Source organism: Sturnus vulgaris, chromosome 6, assembly GCF_052056855.1.
Source record: "Sturnus vulgaris isolate bStuVul1 chromosome 6, bStuVul1.hap1, whole genome shotgun sequence".
Lineage (NCBI taxonomy): Eukaryota > Metazoa > Chordata > Aves > Passeriformes > Sturnidae > Sturnus > Sturnus vulgaris.
This window is the reverse complement of record NC_142248.1, coordinates 12,154,627-12,177,914: the sequence shown is the minus strand read 5'-3', so window position 1 is coordinate 12,177,914 and position 23,288 is coordinate 12,154,627. Positions and strand designations below refer to the sequence as shown.

At 38.3% G+C, this 23,288-nt stretch overlaps 1 protein-coding gene across 1 annotated transcript in view; it reads right to left on the bottom strand.

Moving 5' to 3' along the window:
- Positions 1 to 23,288, bottom strand: part of STARD9 (StAR related lipid transfer domain containing 9) — a 103,539-nt gene that overhangs the window by 55,216 nt on the left and 25,035 nt on the right. The window contains exons 4-7 of the mRNA XM_088167010.1: positions 3,466 to 3,582; positions 1,493 to 1,525; positions 1,343 to 1,404; positions 759 to 871 (exon numbers count right to left, since the gene is read on the bottom strand). Coding sequence (XP_088023136.1) covers positions 759 to 871; positions 1,343 to 1,404; positions 1,493 to 1,525; positions 3,466 to 3,582 — 325 coding nt within the window. The remainder of the gene's footprint in view (positions 1 to 758; positions 872 to 1,342; positions 1,405 to 1,492; positions 1,526 to 3,465; positions 3,583 to 23,288) is intronic.

Here is a 23,288-nt window from a genome sequence, read left to right as displayed (position 1 = left end):
ACTGTAAATCTACTTTGTGTGGTTTTACACTGGTGCACTGACTTTGAGATGTGATTTTTGTCAGCTGTTGGTCAAATACACAGCAATGTAGCTGGAAAACCTTACACCAGGAGCCAATCAATTTATGAAATACCAAAGGCCAAACTGCAATGTGAAGCTGTAAGAGAGGTGAAAGCACCAATCCAAACTGAAAATAAACTGGAAGTCGAAAAACAATGAGAGAGAAGGTGAGAACTAAGGTAAGAAAGACAACTGAAAAAGCTGACAACCAAAAATCATACTTAATAAGTTTTCACTTGGGTGAGATTTTCATTTCTTCTCATTGATGTTGCAGGCCAGCCCTGCAACATCAAACAGTTGAATTTATCTACCTTTTTTTTTTTTTTTTTTTTTTTTAATATATATCCTGCTGCCAAGGTATAAAACAGGTATGAAGGGACCTTAGGCTGGTCTGGAGAACCCATTTAGAGGTGATGTTGGTAGATTTCTGGATTAAGTTAATATGTGTTTAAAATAAAAGAAAAATAATATGGCTCCCATGTGACCTAGGGCTGGAAAGGCAGACAGTGCAGGATATCCAGGCAGCAGGATGACAGAGGCAAAGCTCTCAGTGATCATACAGCGAGGAAAACACTTGAGAAAAGTAACCCTTGAAGAGCAGAGGCCATTAGGATCCCTGCAGGAATACAAGCATAGGTACACCCAGCCCTGACACACATCCCCTTGCAGCTGTGGAGCTGGTTGAAGGGCACTCTCACCTTGGACATATGGTCCTGTTTCAGGGTGCTCTCGAACTCGAAGCGTGTAAGGTTTCTTTCGGTCTGACTGTTTCAGCAAGTCTCGGACACGCTCATTGTAGATTTCAAGAAAGCTGAAAAGAAGAAAAAAGAGAAAGGAAAGTTAAATTCACTCAACTAAAAACAAAACAAAAGGAGTAACAGTATATTTAATGTGACTGACTCTTACACAGATTTTTTTGTACTATTGGGCTCAAATCCTCAGATTTCCAAACAATGCTATATTAGGTCCAAGGGAATGATGAAAAAGACTGGAATGTAGGACTCTGGCTCAATTTAGGAGTTAAACAAAGCAAGTAAATTTTCACTTCATTCCTATTTCAGCTGTTTATACAAAAGTAAACAGACAGCATCCAAAGAACTATACTTAGATGGAAAACTAAACCCCATCCTTTCTCCTCATTCATCTGTGTTTTTCCCCTCGTTCCAAAACTACTATCTTCTAAGAAAACAGAAACAAAATAGGCTGGTCTTCACTTTGTTCAATCACAGGAGTATGTTGTTAAAAGCTTTCATATTGTTGGACAAAACAGTGACACACTTACCTGACCTTTACCCTGCATGATGCCATCTGGTCTGAGTAATCATCCTTCCTTGAAAAGAGGCCCTTCACAAATGAGAAGTTTATGTGAATTTAAAATACATTAAGAAAATCTAACTGCTTAAACAAATGCAAGTGAAGAAAAAAAAACTACCTCACATATACGAGGTGTCAGCCCAATGGATGCCTTCAAATAATAAACAGAAAAAAAAATTAGATCATACATTTTCTAACACTCATGCAAAAAGTATTTTTAAACAAAAGCCAAGTTTTAAGAAAAGGACAGAATCATAGTGCAGTAATGACTGAATGGTGGATTACAACACAAACAGCCATGGAGTGTAGTTCAGAACAGCATGGCTATTTATACCAAAAGTAATTTTAGAGCAATGTACACAGCCTTGAGGAGAAGTTTAGAGGCTTGGGTTAAATCCAAAAGCTGTTTGATGTAAAGATTCTGGACATGTCTATGTCAGAGGTATTGCAGACTAGATGAAGCCAGGCCAACACTCAAACTAGCTTGTTTGCTCATGAATATTTTTGGGTTTTCCATATTCTACTTCTATTTCTTCATGCTATGGCATCACAGAGGAGCCTTGGAACAGCTTTATATTCTAGATTTATAAATTTTGTCTCTCAGAGAGAACAGGACATGGGGCTGCTAACAATACCCAGACTAAGTGATTTAAATTTTGCCCAAACAGTCTGCACAACACTGAAATAAGTGTGGTTTTGTGATGAACTCTCCTTATGATATGACTGCTCACAATTTGGTGACTGCAGTGCCAACACACCCAGGCAAAGACACCAGGGCTTAGGTGGATTCTGCTTGCTGAATAGCATTAAAGACTTTTTGCAGAAGGCACACTTGAAACTGTGTTTAAAAGAGGGAAATCCCAGTTCATCAAGTGGACCACCATGGACAAAAGTTCTGTTTATACCAAACACTGGAGCACTGCTTCACAGTGAACACATGTTATTACAGATCAGCTCAAAGGAGTATTGCATTGCAGACAGAAATTAATTTTTGAGCAAGAAATCTCTTAGAAACACAATATCCAGAAATTTCCTTGAAAACAGTGATGATTTCAAGTTGTGGGCATTCTGAATTACTAAGATATTTTCAAGATAGGGTAATATAAATATCCTAGTTTGCAACCTATAACCCAAATTTTAACAATTCTTCAGGCTTTTATGGCATAAAACTTGATTTCACACAAATTAATAGAGAATCTGGCAATATGTAACTAAATCCTATTGTTGATGTGTATTGAGAAAATAAAACCTCAAAAATCCAAAATCTTGTCAAAAGAACAAACTATGTTAGAACAGGACTCTTATCTTTGGGCTTTGAACACATTTTGCCCTTATTTCACCTTAAAAATTGAATTCTATGGATGTAGAAAATACTGGTCCACTTATGCAAACGATTAAATTTTTTTTAGTAGTATGTTTCACCAACAGCTAGGAATATTCATGGATAAAAATAGAATTGCCTTCTGTTGCAGCAAAACACAGGAAATCATCAACTGACTCCATCAATCTGAGTAGCAAGATTAAAATGCACTTTAGGTGATGCCTGGTAGACAATCTTAAAATGTGACAGCTTCTGTAAATTCCATTCAAATGCACGTCAAAACCGGAAGTGAAGTATTATTTTCCACAGGCCAATGTCACAAATAATAATCAAGCCCATTACAGAACTATTACTGTGAATTGTATCCAGTTTTATTTGTCAAAGTAACTTAATCTCATCATAGGTCGGATTGCCAAAATATCACATAGGAATGAATACTTTGTATTATCTGGGGCTGCACATTCTACAATCCAGAACTATTCAGGGGTATTGATTTTTTTTGTCCTCTTAACTCTGTGATAAGATTGATATCTAGTAAGAAGATTATCTAATAATAAATATTTAAACTACACCATACTTTCTAATATTTTACCTGAAACTCTATTTTTAACCTAAATGCAAAGGCTCTCATTTTATACATTTAAAAACTGAATGAAACTCGTATAAACATTCTGCTCAACAAGCACCATAACCACAGTTTAAAATAAAGCAACATTTCTGCTAGAAAACCTGCCCTCAACCCTAAGTTTAAAATGAGTGGTGTAACTCACAGGTGTTCCCATCATTGTGTAAGTTTTTCCTGAACCTGTCTGTCCATATGCAAAGAGGCAGATGTTGTATCCTCTAAATGCACCAGACAACACAGAAGTGCCAAGGTCCTGGAACACCTGAAAAGATCAAGAGAAATAAAACAGTCCATGAACAATACATCTCCCTGCAAACACTCTTCATTACTTGCAAATCTTGCTCCTTTAATAACTCCATGGGAACAAGGATCTTCACACATTTGTCTGTTTTATCAGACTCAATGCTGAGTGCTCAGCATTCACTTCTTAAGATACCAAACATAGTGCTGACAAGGAGCAGCAGTGTTTGTGCTTCCCTGCCTGCTATCTCTTATTTTATATTCAGACTATGTGAATACTTGAGGATCTTTCCTACCCCAAACGTTTACAGTTCTCATCATAAATGAGACAGAAAGGCATAGTCAAGGCTCTTTGATGCCAAAACAGAAATTCAGCATCAAAATTACAGATCAGAAGCAAAGTCTGACCTGCATGCAGATTTCACCCAAGCAATATTTCCATCTGACTCATCTGGTCACTTAGTGACACCACCTGAGGCTTTATCTTCTCTTCACACCAAACAAACAGTGACATGTCTTTTTCTGCTCACTGTATTATAGGGGCAGGACCTGTTACCACCAAATCCTTGTCAGCCTCTCAGGACTTCCAAAGATTGCATTGGTTCTACTGTGGCTGCTAAAGTTGGGCCAAACCATCCATACAGAAAGATCTGACTTAAGTAGAAATTATTCCTCATACTTTCCCTGGTCCTTTTTCTTTAATTTTTTTTTTTGATCCACAGGTGACCACATTGTGATCATGTTCTCAGGACATCAAAGCCTTGCCCTAGAGCAGCTGAAAGGACACCTAGTGAGGTTTGCCAGGAAGGGCAATGTGGATTAAAAGGTTCCAGCAGGCAGGCTGCCAACCCCCCTGCACACTTTGGCCTTGCAAAAGAGATGTTACAAGCATTCACAGTTCTGCTGTTCACATAGAAAGCTGGTTAGTATATATAGAGACATGCATAGGATTTCAGTGTTTCAGTGCTGTGAAATCTCATCCACTGCCAGGTCATTTGCTTCTCCAACAAACAGATAAATGTACTAAAAGTGATACAAAAATCAAGAGAAAAAACATATCGTAGATATCACCACTTTACCTAAATTGGTCAGAAAGCAGACTGAAAATCTTGTCCTGAGACTTTAGTTTTCTGATCATATTTCAACTCAAACTAGGACAATATGCTAATTTCCAGCTGAAGAATCAATAACATTCCTATTTGGCAAAATTCGACTATCCTTTATCCTTGTTTGCATTTGTAAGGTATGTGGCATGTCAGAGCATCTGCTTCACTAAGATTATCAGTTCAAGAAACTTTTCCATTCAAAGTATGCAGAGAAAGCCATGAACAAAACACAGGGATACAAATGTACTAAACAAGGGATAAAAAAAAAAAAAAAAAAAGACAGAGACAAATTTTCCAGGTACTACTAGAGGCCATTAAGAAACTGAAGCAGATCTCTGGAGAGGGCCAGCCTGGACTTCACAGCAATCTGGAAGGAAAAAAAGAAACAGGAGAATTTGGGATATTTGAGTGGGGTCAGCAGGGCTGTGTAAAACTCACCGAGGAATGTTTAAGGTGAGGAGTATTAAGGTAAAGAATATTAATTAGGAGTAGAGTCCAAGCTGATGGTCAGGGGATTCAGGGCAGGGGTGCTTCTGAGCACAGGCACATTTGCTTGTGAGCAGCAAATGTAGAAGCCCTGCAGAGAGGTTAAAAGGACTCAGGGTCCAGGGAAGGTTATTCTCATGAGAATTCTCCAGTGAACACTGAAATTTCCCTCAGTAGAAGCACCACTAGGATCTCTTCTCTGGTTAGCACATAAAACTCACAGGAGATCTCTAAGACAGGACACTTAAGTTCAAGGAGAAAGTTCCTCCTGTGTGAGCACCTCAATGAAATCAGTAGCTGGGAATGTGAATTTAAGAGGCAGGAGGAAAGAATCTGATCTAAACTCAAGATGGCAAGAACAAGTTCTGAAGACTGACAGAGGACTGGAGTCAAGCAGTATAAAGGACTAAGAAATTACAGGATGAATTATCTTGAAGTAAGGGGAGCAAGGCAATACTGTGCCCATTTCAGAGCATCAACACTGAATAAATTCCGGAATTTTGTATGGCTCATTGTACTAAAAGCAGCTGGAAGACTCCATATCAATTTAGAAACCCATACTTCACATGGCAGAAGCTCTTACAACAGGGATAAATGCAGCCTGGAGAAGTACCTTGATCCTGTGATAGTTTCCTCATTAAGTGCTGTCCTCCTTTTTGAAGGTTCACAATGGACCTTTGAGAGTTTGTAACTGAGTTCAGTATAATAAAATGAAATATTCACAGGTGGCAAGCTTTCAGGATAGCAACACTAATCAATGCCATCTGGACCCTGAAGCTGGTATTTTAGAACAACAGCTTCTTACTTCTTGCTCTGTTGTTGAAACTTTTGTACAACATTGTGCAACTCATTTAACATTCTCATGATTCAATTTTCCCATGGATAAAGTAGGAATAATGCTATCCATTAGTAGAAGATTGTGGGATGCTCTCACTAGTGTTCATAAAACTCCTTGCCATTTTAGAACATCCATAGCAATTTAAGCCAACTGTGCAAATGACTGGGCATGCACTCTCTCCAAGAGTACCCTGTACTCTCTGGAAGAAGAGCCTTTAACCCACAGTCTCAAATAAAGCTGTTACATTTATTCTGTATTAAATACACATGGTTACTCAGACACTTTAATTCAAATATGTTTCAAATCAGACCTTTTTAAGTTAGGCCTTGAGAGAAGACATATAATACAAGCAAAACTGGATACTCTGAAAACAGAGACATAACCCTAGGATGATGATACATCAGAATTGAAAAAAATTATTTACTGAACTTCTTTTTAAGCTGATTTGTACTGTCTTGTTTCTGTTCTTTCTGGTAAATGACTCTCTCCTTTTCTGAGGATAAATTACAATTAAGTTAATTGAATATAGCCTCAATTTAATCAGAAAAGCCTCTTTGTTTTGGTGTACTGCAGAAAAAATGGAGAAGTGAAGCACAGCAATGAATTTATTACTTGATTAAAAAGGAAAGAGGGTAATTGAAATCAAAGCTTTTTCTAATTTCGGAGGCATTAGTCCAAATACCCATCAGCAATAACAGTTGCAGATTATACAAAAAGTCCTTTAATTAATCATTCTGGGCATATGTACTAACATATTTCATGATACAATAGACTGAATCACAGACTTTGGTGGCAGGGAAAAGACTTCTCCCACGCCTCACATTTGAAATGAGCCTTCAGGAAGATGAGGTTTTTGGAGGAACACGAGTTGGATATGGATTCCTGCAGAGAACACACCATTTGGCTCTGTCCTCCCTGCATGGCTGGCACTGCTCACTTTGTTCCATGCAAGAATGAGCCTTTCAACAAAGCCCCCACTGGCCTCGCCAGGGCTTCTCCCTGCACTCGCCCAGCTGTATGTGGTCCATATCCCATGGTGACCTCTGAAATATTCTACAATTTGTCACTTGTCAACAGTCCTAACAGTGGGAAAAATCCCCATGCCTTTCTGAAAAAGTTATGAGAAGGCATTATGGCAACAACCATTGAGTTAATACTATTTAAAACCGAAGACTAGAAAAACTGACTATTTATTTCTTTCGAAATACAAATGTATTAGAGGTTAAATGAATGTGCCAATCTGCAAATAACCTCTGAAGCTCTTTTGGAAATCAAAAATCATGAAGTATAAACTGAAGTCAACATGGAACACAAAGTAAATCCACATCAAAAATTTGCAGTTAGTATCAGGTCACCCTTGACAAGAAAATCAGGATTTATTACCCAATTCAAAACAAAATAAAATTTGGTAGAACAAACTGAGATATGGTTTTGGGTTGCTTCTTCAAGAATGCTTGAGAATTTTAACCTTTCCACAGAGCCCATTTTTAAAATTATATGTGAGGAATATATATTTGAAATTCACCTTGTCTTACCAAAAGATACAAAAATTGGAGGACTCTAGGAGATTTCAAAGGATACCACCTGTCTTAAGAAACAGTGATGACCAAGAGACAGAAGACATTTCTTCTCCCCACTGCATGAACCTTTATAAAGTGAATTTCACAATACTGAAGTAGTAAAACTCTTCCTTTTTAGAAGTTGGATACATGTTTTGCAATTAGATTTGTGAGTAATAAGCATAACAATATTTTTCACTACCAGGAGATTTATAAGAGGCAAGCAGTAATCTGTTCTGATTCTTTCCCATTTGGACAGCAGAATCAGAAACCTTCTCTCATCTCTCCTTTGCTAGCTTACAAGTCAAGATTTATAGAGGATTTTCTACATCTTTCTTAAATAATGAATTTTCAAGACACTGAAAAATACTTTATTTATTAGTCTGAGACTATATATCACATTTTATCACCTTACACCTGCATGTCTGTGTATAAGTATGCATTAGCAGACAAATTACTATATTTTTTTTTCTGGAATATATTTTGTTCTACTGCTAAGAAATAAAATATGGCATGGAGCATATCCAGTTACTAACCAACAGTGAAAGAATTTTCAGATTTCTTATATTAACAGTAATGATTTGGGACTGTAGTTTACATTGAAATTCTTGCTTGGATTTTAAAAGTGTGAAGGCTTTTGTTTTCAAATTTTTCTTTTTAAAAAGTCCTATTTCTTTTTGAAAAAAAAAGTTTTAGCATATTCTGTTTCTCCCAACTGCCTGTGCATATTATAAAGACTTTTTTCTTTTATATTCTTTGACTCCTTAGTTATTATCAAACCAATGGCCTGTGAATAATCCCTTGAATCTATAACCTCTCTGTGACATGCACTAAGACAGACACAAGTGTGTTGACTGTCAGTTTTTCTTTTGTTCCTCCAAAAGGCTGGAGGTAATTAAACTGTTCTCTAATGCATGAGATTCAAACTAATGCTGCTGACTTTGTAACACAAGGCTCAGTTAATATCAGTACCTTTGACTTTTCTTGGAATGACTATGCATTGAATAGATACACACCTAGCACAGCTGATGACAACAAATACACATTTTATATTATAAGTCAAAGGGGCTCTCTTTATTCTCTGGTAGTGTCCCTCTTAGACTAATAAATGCTTTAATTTTGAAGATAACAGGGTTATTCTATCAGAAATTAAGGTTTGGCGATATAAATTTCCTAAGCATAAAACTTTCCTTTCTTAATCCAATCAGAACCTGGATTGCAAGAAGAAAGAAAAAGCAATTGTTTTAAATGACAGTAAATTGACTGTTATGCTCCGGGGTTTAATAATGTGGGAAATTGAATGTTTTTCCAAGTTATTCAACCAAATCTCAGAGTCACATAAAAAAAAAATCCAGTGAACTTCCAGGTACAGCATGTAATGCCAAGTTTGCAAATGTAACAGATCAATATTGATAAATAAGTATTTTCTGGCACTTGGGGTTTTTTTCCCCTAAGTAATTCCTGCATTTTGCTTCGAGAACAATGAACAAACAAGAACCAACTTTGACTGAAGCAGAGGAGAAGGGAGGGGAAAGCAGAAAGAGGAAGCTACAATTTTAAGGAGCAATAAGTTAATAAAATAGTTTGTCAAGTCTTATTGGGACAGCACCTATTTTCTTATTTGGCAATGTCTGAAAGGGTCCATGTATAATAGTAACATTAGGACACTAAACCAAACTTGGAAGCCTCAGAAATTTCAGGAGAGTTTATTTAGTAAAGGCAAAAAAAAAAAAGGAATAAAGAAAAGGATTTTGAATAAATAATATTGCTACTTATTACAGGCATAGTCCACAAGCATCAGCATTGACAACTCACCAAAAGCAATCCAATTTGACTGCAAAACATTAGGCTAAAGTTCAAATACTAAGATAAATTCCCACAGCTAATAACCAGGACCAAAATCAAGACAATTTTCTTCTTGCACAGCCCAATTAAAAAAACATCCTTTAAAATACCCCACTTTAATGAAAGTAGAAAAGACTCAATTGAAGCAAGACACACACCCAAAAGCTACTTTCGACCACAGAACCAACAAGAGACTTTATAAACATTGAAAAAACTCACCTGCCTGATTTCCATTAAAGATTTGCCAAGCAAACAATGTAAGGGAAAACCTCCTCGTGAGTAGATAGAAAACTTCAGAATATTAAGACAATTGCAGCAGACACAGCTACAAAATTAATTGAGTATTAAAGAGGTGCTGTTATTTACTATACAAACAAAACCATACTCGGCCCATAGGTCAGGGCACATGAACAGCTGCATGAAGTGCAGAGGTTCAGTCCTGCAGTACCTGTTTGCACAGGTATGCTGCATTTCATACTTGGTGTGTTTTCCTTCCAAAGTCTTGCCAGCCTCGAGTTGTTGCTGTTTGGGTCACGACTAAATTGTGTTTAATTAAATTGCTGCTACATCTCGAATGTAGCATCCAAGACTCAGATTGAAGGTGAAAAAAATATGTCATTAAATAAAATTATACAGAACTAAGCAATTCCTGCCAAAATAATGAAAGCCTTCGTCCCACAATCTTTACAGACCCCCTCAAGATTAATTCAAATAAAAAGGCAGAAAGAGAATGCAAGGAAAGGAGATGTAAAAACAAATCTAGGAGGTTGCTCCAATAATGCAAGGCTTTTTCTGCACGTGTTTTGTCTTAACAAATATTAAACCAATGTCAGCAGAAGGGCTGTCTGTACACGGCCAGAGAAAGCACAAGCAAAGGGAAGCACATTATGCAGCTCGGTTGCACAGAGCCCCGCACTGTGACATTTGGATTACTTCAGCAACATTACTCCTTGGTGTGAATGGGGTAGAGCGGAAGGGGGGAAGGCTGGTTGCTTGGTTTGGGAACGCTTTTTCTCTCTTAACAAGAGGCCGCAGCTTCACAACCAGGATTATTTCTTTTCCTTCTCTCTCTCTCTCCTGCCTTTTCAGGTTTTTTTTTCTCGGTCCAACCGGAAGCAGGGCAGTGAAAGGGACAGCTTCTCTGCAGCTCCAGAGGCTTGGCCCCTGGCAGAGCCATTTGCACCAGGGCTGGAGACAGTTCTGGTCTTGGCTCTGCCAGCAGACATCCTGTGTGTCCTTAAATCCCTTTGTGCTTTAATTCTCCCCGTGAGACACAACAGTGATGGCTTTGTTCCTCTTATCAGGTGCCATTTTTTTTTCCGGTGGAAAAGCTGCCTGCTCTGTGTGGTAATGTACATGCACGCACTAAATTTAACAGCACGGAAGTTGAAGCTTGATTAAGGTATTTAGGAGAAACTATAAAATAAAAATACTAGAGAAAGTCACAGATAATATGTGACAAATCTATTGCTCTTCTGGGGGGAACAGGAGGAAGAATATTAGATTCTGATTAGGCTGAATGGTAGCTTTACATTCCTGCCACTTTATCACTGAATTATACAATAATGAAAATATACCTTATTTACTCATTTAAAAAAATCTCTCATTTTGAAAAAAGGAAAAAAACCTGTGCTTACTACATCAGCGTAATTTATAAATGTTCTAATAGAACTTGAACTTTTAAAAGTTCTAAACTGCTTCATCATAAAAGGCACAACTCCACTCTCTACTTCTCTTTTTCCTTTCTTTTTTATAAGATTTCTGGTATTCTGCTCTAAACATCAACTTGTGCATTTTCATCTACCCGTACAAAAGCTCTCATCTATTTTCCTTTCCAACAGGGACTCCTATTGTATTATCATTGATTTACAGAAGAGCAATTTTAATGTAATAGCCATATAATCCGAACACTACTGCATTTGACACTACATCAATATTGATTTGGCTCAGTCCAGCTATACTTGTCATAATAAAGCTTTCTACACTGAAAAACACCTGAAAAGTTTTGGCTTTATTAATGAATACTTTAAGATTCACACAAAGCATGTTATGGTTTTGGGGTATTTAAAATTAGATAAAAATTTCAGTGAGCATCCTTAAGGAAAGGAAGAAGATTGGAAGCAAATTACTAGCTCCACACAACTTGAAACACTGTCTACAAACCACTTAATGAGCAGATGAGAAATGAAGTGGTTTCATTTCTCTGTCCCAAAACCTGGGACTACAGGTTTGAGTGGTGGGTTGGATGTCAGAGGTACAGATTTAATTTCTGTGCTGTGCATCCTCAGCAGCAGAACAGTAACTCTGTGACTTAGACCAGTGCCAGCAATACCCCATGAGGGAAAATTTTTCCTGAGTGAATTCTGGGCCAGACCATTCAATAATGGAACCACAGGGGAAGCTAAAATCTTCAGCTTTTCAAAAGGTCTAGCAAAGGCTAATGTCAGAGCTGGAAGAAGCAACACAATATTCTCTACAGTCACACTCTTTTACTCCATGGCCAGATGTTTTAGGCATCTCATTCCCCTGCCCCAGATATCACTTCATGCCAAAAAATAATGTAAGTTGTCACTTTAAATGTTGTGCTACTATCATTATCTGTGCCTGAACGAATACTGAAAAGAAAAAAAGAATAAAAAAAAGGAAGAGCAGTTTTACTGATATCCTTAAATAAGCAAAAAAAATACTGTGAGAATTAAGTAGGTTTTTTAATACTGAATGGTATCTCTCTTGCAATGAAGAGAGTAAGGAATAAATAATGGATTATAATGAAGTTATAAATATCCTGCATTTTCTCCCACTGCAGCCAGCTCTTGGCTAAGATCCCAGGTCATTAGTGGATGTCTGTGATTCCATGTGAAAGGAAAGAAAAGGAAAGCAACATAAAATATCTAAATTTTTTTTGTACAAGACAGCAGAGACAAATACCAATTCTCATCTGTGTCTCTGAAAATTACTTCCCTTTAATTTTGTGAGAAGACTGAGGATGGAGATGGAAAAAACATTGTTGCTTGACTTTATTACCAGGAGGTAGAAGGAAAAAGTAGTGATTTAAATTTTTCAGTAATTCAGTAAGGGCTAACAACTGTTTGCAATACTCAGACAACAGCACAATGACACTATCAAGACAGATTGCTGATTTTTTCCCCTTCAGCTGGAAATTGGTATTCTCTTTTCATATGTCATCTAGCTCAATTTGATATTTTTGCTATTAGATCACCAGCTCTTAAAATTACAACACTGAAAAACAATTCTTAAGCCTATAAAATATACTTTCCTAGCACTTAGCTAATTTTTCACCTTCATATAAGAGACCAAAAAAAAGTAAAAATTAAACAAAAGAGATTACAAGATATTGAAAATAGTTATTTATATAAATATTTTTTTAAATGCTAGGAGAAATTCCACAAGGCATATTCTGTTTGTAAAACTATCAGTAATGGCTTCATTTCAATGGTACTCAAACCCAATATACTTCACATCATGCTTCTAGAAGTAAATTTTCTGTATTGGCATTATTTAATCTGGCAGGAACCTTGCAAGTGCTCATGAAACTCGCTGGTGCTTGGTCTTAACTCAGATTTCAGTTTTTAACAATTGTAATGATAAGGTTTATTGGAACCAGCCTGTAAGCTGATTCTACACTACAATATAGACATATATTCTGTTTATAAATTGGGCTGTTAAACAAGTTGTAGCAGTATGTTTTGTTAATAAAGCAATGATTGTCATCTATAAAAACTATATTTATGCTGTCACTGCACAAACCAGAAGCACTGGCACTTTACTGCAACAGTTTCTTGTTTAAAAGAAATTATGCCTCCTTAACTGGGGAGATGAGAAGGTTTAAAGGACACTTATTATAATACAGAGTAGTTGCTTCTACTTCTGTTTCACAGGAAGAAAAAAAATCGTCTTAGATGCAGGCAACAGACTTAGGACTATTCTATTGCTTGCTTACTTAAAATAAAGACATAAAAGTACATGCCTTCTGACAGGGCCAGTTTTCAGAATATTTGCAGGGCTTATGTGTGCACCATGAACTGGGGAGAAGCCTGGCAGGATGGCCATGCCCAGAGAGTGATGATCCATGGAATTACATCCAGCTGGCAGCCTGTCACCACTGGTGTTTTCTCCCAGGTAACAAGGGACAGCACGAGAGGAAACTGCCTCAAGGTGTGCCAGGGAAGGTTTGGACTGGATAGATTGAAAATCTTCCCCACTGAAAAGGTTGCCCAGGAAAGTCGTGGAGTCACCATCCCTGGCAGTGTTCAAAAGGTTTGTGGATGTGGCAGCTGGGGACGTGGCCTAGTGATGAACAGGGTGGTGCTACATTAACAGTTGGACTTGAGGATTTTACAGGTCTTTTCCCACCCTAACAATTCTGCAGAATAGTTTGGACCTTTAAAGGTCATCTACTACACCCGTTCTGCAATAAGCAGGGAACGGTGACATTCCTACTGAGTGAACTCCTTTACTGCAGTGGGACTAATTTTATGCCTGTCTCTTGTAACACCTACCTGACAGGCTCTGAACTAAAGGTGCAGCTGATGTCCACAAAAATGATGTGAAGGAACAATCTACACCTTTTTATGAATTCAGATATGACTTCAATGTACATTGAAAAGATCAAGAATCACCAGTCAAATCCCCAAAAACAAGTTTCTTGACTGTGATTCAGCTCTTCAAAAATTCTTGCAATATTAAAGATTTATGTTTGGTTTCTTTCAGTGTGAAAAAAAGATAACGTTTTCCATGATATGTCCCACAACTTTAAAAAAAAAAATTGGTTTGGAGCTGTACAAAATCCTCTGGAAAAAAAGTCCTTTCTAAATTTCTATCGTTTTTAGCAGTTACCAGGAGAATCCAAACAATGGGAGGTAATTTAAGGTGACTAATGAGTTAAGAGAGAGGGTTTGGCATCCTGTTCTCAACAATATATTAAGAATAAAGTTTGACAGGGCTAGTGGTTCAGTAAATTGTTATTTCTGCTCTTTTGCAAGGTGACTAGGGCTCTGTTCACTTCCAATTTACAAGGATTGCATATTAATAGCCAAAGCTGCCATGAACAGACACAGCTCACCTAACTAGAAATGCTACATTAAAAAAAAAAAAGGTGCAGAGTATCAGTTTCTTTTCTTTCAGCTCTCCTAGGGGCAGGAATTACTCAGGCTGGACAGAAGTATTGTTTTATACTGTCCTTCTCTTTTCCTCTCACTTCATACCACACCAGCCTCAAAACTGGGCAAGGGATACTATGAAGATGATTCAATAGTTCATACTATGCTTTGTTTAACTATCATAAAGCAAAAGGCAAGATGACTCACCATCACTTTTAAAATTTCTAAAAACTGCTTGCAAAATATAGAAGAAACCAACTATCCCAATACTCCCATAGAGCAAAAGATAACACCATATATTTTCAAAAATTAAAACATGTAGATCTTAAAAAATCAGTTAAAAACCCCAGGCATCAAAACCAGGGAATCTCCATGTCCCAATTAAGGTCGCATACTTGTGTGTCATTACAAGCCTAGTAATAACCAAATCATTGGTATTACCAAGATGAACAAAGACTGTTTGGCAAGCTGTCAAAAAAAAAAATCATATTATGTCAAGGCACTGCCTGTGAAGAAAATACTGGAGTTTCACTCTCAGACATAATGTTTTCAGGGGGGAGGAAAAAAAAAGCTTTTAAAATATTCAGAGGAACATATTTGATCATCTAAGAAAACCAGATTTTTTTTTCCCCCTAACTAATACATGAAAAGTTGTGATGCAGAAAAATGAGACAGAATGAAGAAATTTCATCAGCATTGAAAGCTCTTGAAGATGCAGTAAATTTTATTCCCCTACACATTAGGATTTTATGCTATGCAGCACACTAAAATGGGCAAGAAATGAAAAAGCAATGAGCAGAGGCAGATAGCTAGACATTCAGAAAACATAGTTACAAAGGATTGAAATCCAGGATATTAATGCATTTGCAGGATTTAAGTAACTAGCCACCCTTCTACATATTCTTTTCAGCTTATTGGTACAATAGTCTATAATGAGGTATAAATTTTGTCTCTTACAGTTGCAACTGAATTGTCAGTTCTATCCCCATGTAAGTTTATTCTATTGAGCATATGTTAAATCAATAAATTTTAAACATGTCTCAACTCTTTTTTTAATACAAGTGTCTTATTACAACAAACTGATTCAGAAAAAGTTTCACATAAAACCTCAGGATGTTCTCAAATATGCCAACCTAATTATCTATATTTCTACTTGCACTATTTTCCTTTTAGGTAGAGGACAGTTGCATCATTGATTCAGCTAGAAATTCAGTTACACGGGAATATTGCTTCTGTTTCAAAAGACTCCTGAATATAATGACCCCATGTTGAAGTAGTAGATGATTTCCAAACAGCTGTGCTGTTTAACAAGACTGTCCATCTCCCTGGGAATTCAGTGCAGACTTCTCTCTTTTCATTGTAATGACTTCAGCAGAAGCATTGGGTGTTTTTTACATTCAAGATCTGTATGTGCTGCTCTCACAGCAAAAGAAGGCCACAGCATCTGCAAATTCTTTAAAAATGCCTGCCTGCTTTGATCAAAGCTGCCCAAACAGGTCAGAGTCACACAAAGCACTGTACAATTTAAAGCATTTCACTTCTAATACATTTTTATTAGTCCCTCAATCCCTTTGAAAAAGTCAAAGCCTGACTTGAGAAGGATTTTTAAAAGCACACTTATACAATATTATTCCCTGTGTAATTGTTTCCTCTATTTCTGTTATCAAATAATTTCTCTCCCCAAGTCCTTTTCCTCATTTTCAGAAATTAGTCTGTTAACCAGAGTCTGACTGCAAGAAAGGCAGACTCTGAGATTCTTTCCCAACTGTACCAGCCCCAGAAAAACACTACAACGTGCATGCTGCTAGTTATCTTGTGAACCACATATTTTTAAAAAGTTATTGATTTCTTGACACTCACTATGAAGTACAGCTATGCAGAAAAGGTGCCAAACTGCATGTAACAAACTTCAGCCTCCATAATTAAGTCACAACTCTTCAGCCAGCTCCCACCAGCAGCAATTCACTCGTGCCCAGCCCCTGTGGCACAGAGCAGCCCATGTTCAGGCTATCAGCACTCTCAGCCTCCAAGGCAGGGTGGCCACGGGAACATTGCCAGTCAGGAATGGTCCTGGTCCCTGCCAGCCCCTGGGCTCTGCCTACAAACCATTGCAAGGAGTACCAGCTATCCCAACAGCACCAGCACCCACTCTAAGAGTTTAGCATCATGGATAACCAAGCTGCAGTGCTCGTGGAATATTCCCTGGCCTCAAGCAGGGCCTGTACAGATACAGCTTCTGTTTGCTATAAGGAAAAAAAAAAAACAAAACCAACTCCCAGCTGATAAAATGAGGGGCAAAAGATGACCTTCTAATCAAGATGAACTTCTAATCTCTTTTGCTTCCTCTTTCAACTCAACATGCCAATGAAATTCAGTTGCAGAAAGCCTCTTGCATTCTTAATAAATGGAATAGAAAAAGATTACATTCCATATATTGTAATAAGCAACAAATTTATGCAAATGACATGCAGTAGGAAGTGAGACAATAAAAGCATTGTGGTGTATTGAGCAGTCAGACACACAGAAACCATGTAAAGGAAGACATGAAGAGCTGAAAGAAAGTTTCTGCAATCCCTCAAAACCTTTATGTTTTCAGATTGAATGTATCTTCAAGACATTGACAGTTCTTTAAGTTACAAACATAAAAGCTACCTGAGCTCAGGCGTTAAATTACCTTATTCTCCACTCCTAAAAATCAAAATTGTAGCTAACTTTCTGAATACGAATTGAAAATTCTGTTTCAATTTCTTGGTTTAGAGCTATAAGACACATTAAAAATAACTAAGAGATATAGCTGTGTTAGCAGTCAAAAGAAAAAAACCAAAAACAACAAAAAACCACCACCACCACCAAAATTTGAAGAAGTAACAGCCTCAAGTTGTGGACTAGAACACTTCCCAATCGTTACAGAAATGAGATTATTTTTGGCTTTAAAATGATAACTAGCTCCACCAAACCCTTTCACTTGATTGGAATTTGAATGTGCTAGAATACAAAAAAAAATTAAATCATTGTTTCAATGATAAATTTCTATCAACTCTCTCTCTAGATCTTTAACATGATTCCATCTTTTCTCCTACTTCAAAACAGCTGTGAGAAACACTCTTCCTTCTAATTAAAAAAACCCAACAAAACAAAACAAAAGAAGAATCACAAAAAAGACAAAAGCAAGTAGGTTTCAGACCTTGCTTAGGTAATGAAAAGGTCAGTGAATTCAGAGAGTCATACATTTCAAAGCAGAATTTGTGTTCTGTTAGCAAACAGGCTACAACATGCCTCAATAAGAAATATATTAGTTATTGATGAACTACACTGGCAATTACTTCCAGTCATTAAGAAACAGGATGCAACTAAGACCATCAAAATAAGAGAGATTAGGGAAAAAAATAGCCTTAGAGCATTTACTAAAGCAGCATGAGGACTTCATGCATGATGCAGGGTAGCCTCAGTTGCCCACCATCACCAGCAGCTCCCTCTGTACAGGGGGGTCCTGGAGATGGAGCCTGCAGGCAGGAACAGCTCCAAAGCCCAAGTGAAGCAAGCCCCAGGACAAGGACCACGATGCCAGCAGCTGGCTCCATGATGCAAGCTTGACCAGCTGAACAGCTGATGCCAACAGATGTCAGCACTCCAAAACTTATTAATCAACTATTTCACGTGACAGTGATGCAGTTTGGTAAGACATCCCTCAAAATACATTTCCGAATCTAAAATACAGAACATCATCTCCTCTCCTTCAGATGAGGATGTCTCAGCATTGTAACACTGAAGTCATAAAGTGTGAGCTTATCCATACTGGTGTGTGCATCTGAGGGTGAGGAAACCTCAATTGATACTCAGAATTTTGATTTTGATGTGCTGAGGCTACTTGTAAGCTTTTCTAGACTGAATTAATTTTATCCAACTTCACTCTGTCTTACACAACATAAAGGAATTGCCATCAGGAGCTACTTTGTCAGAAAAGCCACAACTGAATGGAGATGTTAATTTTGCTTTTCACATACAAAGACTCAAGGGCAGGCTTTTTTGTTGATTAAAACCAAAGCTGAATAGGAAGCCAACATGCAGGTGCTCAGACACAACCAAAATGATGATTCATTCCATTTGTGTTCAAGGCCACACACACATATATCTCCCTGAGGCATATCCCTTAGTTAACAGAAAAATATAAAAGTCAGCTACTGTTGAAGATAAATAAAGTGAGCACAAATTTACACAAAAGGGAAGGGTTGCTTTTTGCTATAAAATAAAGGAACAACTGCTGATCAAACCAAACACTTTAATAAACAGTGAAACTGGACACATGCATATTGTTTAGATTTATCAGACTTCAGCTACTTGTATGTGCAAGTCCAATCTCATGCTTCCAACATGTCAGACACGCGGCTCAATTTCAGAGATAAATGAACTGGCTGTGTGGAACTCAATCACAGCAGTTGCAATAAATATATCTCGTTATTCAATGCTAACACAGTCCTGCCCAACAACATTTTTCATAAGGAAACTGCTAAAGGAAAATAAAACTTCACACCCAGAGAATAAAACCTCCAAACCCGGCCCAGACTCCCAGTAAAAGTCTATCAATATCCTTCTACCCAGTAACTATAGAACTCAGAGACCTACATGATCTTGGAGACTTAGCTCAAGTTCAGAACAATTTTTCAATAATTTCAGCTCCCAAAAGATAAGTCTAACCAAAGTTATTCATGTAGCATGGATTGGAGAAAATAAGATTGGAGAAAAACCACTCCAAGTTAAAGACTGATCTTGGATCAACCTTGGAAGTACCATGAATATGACCTTCCCTTCTGTGAGTAACCATGCTGTGGAAATTCTTACAGATGAGCAAGGGAACAGTTTGCAAGACAGAAAGAGTAGGAAGTGGTTGTTATATTAGATTAAAAGAAGGAAAAAGATGCCACTATTTTATGAACATGGAAGAAAAGCTGTGATATGATTACGTAGTGGAATTTAAACTGTAGATGTCCATCTGCAAAGAAGAAAGAACAATCAACATCCACATACAGCTTATCTATATAAAATATTTTTTTCTTAAAAATATTTGTATCTCACATCTTAACCACAGTTAATTTAAAAAGAAAAAAATATTGTCCAAATAAGCATATTTTGCAGGTGACTTCAGAAAGTTCACAGATCATTATACAAGTTGTTGGTTTTACTTGTTATATATGCAAGAATCACAAGGTTTGTAGAAGTAACTCAGGACTGCAAATGTGCAGGTTCACTGCAAACATGCACAACACCTGACAACCCAAAGAACTTGATTCTATTTTTAAGTTGCTGAAGGCACTCACAGAGCCTTTCAATATCATTTAGTGGGTTATACTGAGTGCCTATTGTAAAGAATGTGCTCTGTGTATCTAGTAGGCAGTGGTCAGTGCCCAGCAGGGAAACAATCAGTGAGCAGGAGCATTAGCAGATTGAACAGTCAGAAAAAGTCTCATTTCATCGTTTGTTAAACAGTTTACTGCTTTCCCTCACCTTAATTCTCTCTCCTAATAAACTCTGGTTTAGGCTTCATATTTGACATGTATCTGCTTTAGGCCATAGTTGCCTATGAATGTATACAACTATACAACTATTTCTATCAATTTATTCAATGCCTCAGTAAATTGAAAATAAACTCGATTATTTTTGTCTTCCAACAAAGCCTGCTTTGAAGTTTGCAATTATTCACAATAGTTCCCAGAGAAGTTTTCAGCAAAGAAGTCTTGGTATAGTCAGAAAGAATGACCTTATTGGATCACAAACTGAACACAGCAGCTGTGCTGCTGGCAGATCTATAACCTGCACTCATGGTGGCTTCCCTGCCTCCATCATAATCCACTATATACTGATCCAGTCATTGCACAAAAAGCCTTTTTCTTATAGCACACTCTCCTTTTCACTGCTGTCTCACTCTGGACTGCAGAAAAAAAAATCTTGTGGATGGAATGCTGACTGCTTTTCAAATATTTCGTGCGAAAATGCCATTTACACCCACAGCTGCTGCTGCCTTCTCTTTCTCCCTTCTTTCACAAGACAAGAAGGAGGAGAGGACAGAGAGAGAAAAAAAACCTGAAGAATTTTTCAAGATATTTAAATTAGAAGTTCATTATGTTATATTTTTTATAATTAGGGTCATATCACAAATAACAGGTTTTGATTTTGTCCTGATAATTTAAGAGACAATTTAAAACTTGAATCTTGCAGAGAATGCACAGAGGCATGGAAGTGACACGAACTCAGCATAGAGAGGAACGGTCTCTCAGGTAAAGTTCTTCAGAACATGACTTTGTTTGCACTTTAAAAAACAAAAGGGAATACAGTGACTTAGTTTGATGAAGAGTTGGAAAGTATGTTGCAATATTTTCCTTCCAAACAATACTGTTGTGTAACTTTTCTAGGCTTTTGCAGTTAACATGTAAAACAAATAAACAAGTCCCTCAGAAAAAAAATAAAAAACTTTGTGCCATATTGGAAGCCTTGCATCCTAAAGATCTGTTTCTTTATTCACCTTTCAGTTATGTTCTGACAAGCAACTAAAGAAAAAGCCTGCCTGCCCCTTTCCCCATTAACTTCTCTTAGCTAGAAATAATATAGAACTCAACTATGCTGTGAAGCCAGACATGATGGAAAGCACTTAGGATACTTTTTAAACAAATAAGAAATGAAAAAAAAACTCATTACAGGGCTCATAGGCATGCTATCATATGAGCCATCAGTAATCCTCATTTCTGCCTCCAGAGCAAAGAAGAATTTTTCCAATGAATATATTCATAAGCAAAGACAGAAATAATTAGACAATGTGTTTGAAGAGAAAGGAGCTCTTCCTAGCTACACATGTGGAATGGACAGACAGGCAGAGAGCCTGTGTTACTTGCTATATAAAATCTAGAAATAAACAATTCTTAATTTAACATGTCTTGCTCTTGAACAATCTTGTAAAACTCAGTGGTTCAAGTGCACAGTGGAAGTGCACCAAAAAAAGGACTGTCTCGGTTTGAAAGACAGGTATGGTCTAAGGAAAGGCAGGAGCCCCTTTTCTGCAATGCAGAGTGCAATCCCCCTCCCTTTTAATTATTTTAGGTCCAATTCAGACACCTTCAGGCAGGAGATATGGGGATGAGAATAACAGTTCTTTACTGGTATTTAACAAAGCAGAAAAAAAACAACAACAGCTATAAAAATTGGCAACAGAAACAGTCTAGCTCCGCTCCAGTCCCTTCTGGCCGCAGGCCGTCTCCCTGTGCTGTTACCGGTGCTGTGGGGGCAGGGCAGGTCCCGCGCAGTTGAAGAGGGCTGGGTGATGGCGGCCGCGGCCCAGGGGTGAGCGGGGATGGGGAAAGTTACTCCCCCCTCACGGTGTCGGTCGTGGTGCTCAGCAGAGTGTCCGGAGGTAGTAGGGTGAGCTGGGAGAGCCGCGGAGCGATGTCCAAAGGCAGGGAGCGTGGATCTCAGCGCTGGGATGACAGGGGAAGATGCCAGAGCAGAGCCCAGGTGGTCTTCCCACTCCAGGAGCCAAGCGAGAGGGCGTCCCCCGCTCCAGACCCCCCTATCCCACCTTTCCTTTTCCGGTTCCCCCCCCCCTCCCCCTCCAGCCACCCCCCTACGAGAGAACATTATCTGTCATTTTAAGGTGTAGCCACAATTAATTAGCATAACAATGGGAGAAATTCCACAGAAAGAAAAGCAAAGCATTCAACCCCCAACATTATCCACCCCTGAATTTCTCCCATACTAATATGCTATATCAAATTAAACTGTTACATTATATATACATACATGCAGTTAGAGACATAGGCACAGTACTATAGGTATTTCACCCTAAAACAAGGTCTCCTTGGGGTATGCATCTGGTCTCTCCATTCTTTTGCATCACCCACCAGGTGCAACCTGGTCCTTGAGCGAATACAACTCCATGGATGGGATTGTCTTTGCTGGAGGCAGGATTCACCCAAACAGTTTTTCCTAGCATACCTCTCATGTGTACCACTGGAACCTTATCTCCATTCGATATTCCCAAGGGCTCAGATTGGGCAGGGCCTGCTCGGTTAGTGGAACCTCGGGTGTTCACTAACCAGGTGGCCTTTGGTAGATTAATCTCCCAGTTCTTGAAAGTTCCCCCACCCAGTGCCTTCAAGGTGGTTTTAAGCAGGCCATTGTACCGTTCAACTTTCCCTGCAGCTGGTGCATGGTAGGGGATATGGTACACCCACTCAATGCCGTGTTCTCTAGCCCAGGTGTTTATAAGGCTGTTCTTGAAATGAGTCCCATTGTCTGACTCAATTCTCTCAGGGGTACCATGCCTCCAAAGAACTTGTTTTTCCAGGCCCAGGATGGTGTTCCGAGCAGTGGCATGAGGCACAGGGTAGGTCTCCAACCATCCAGTGGTGGCTTCCACCATGGTCAGTACATAGCGCTTGCCCTGGCGGGTTTGAGGCAGTGTGATGTAGTCAATCTGCCAGGCCTCTCCATACTTATATTTGGACCATCGCCCCCCATACCAGAGGGGCTTCACCCGCTTGGCTTGCTTGATGGCAGCGCACGTCTCACAGTCATGGATAACTTGAGAAATACTGTCCATGGTTAGATCCACCCCTCGGTCTCGTGCCCACTTATATGTGGCATCTCTGCCCTGATGACCTGAGGCATCATGGGCCCATCGAGCCAGGAACAACTCTCCCTTGTGCTGCCAGTCTAAATCTATCTTCGACACCTCTATCTGTGCAGCCTGATCTACCTGCTCATTGTGTCGGTGTTCCTCATTAGCC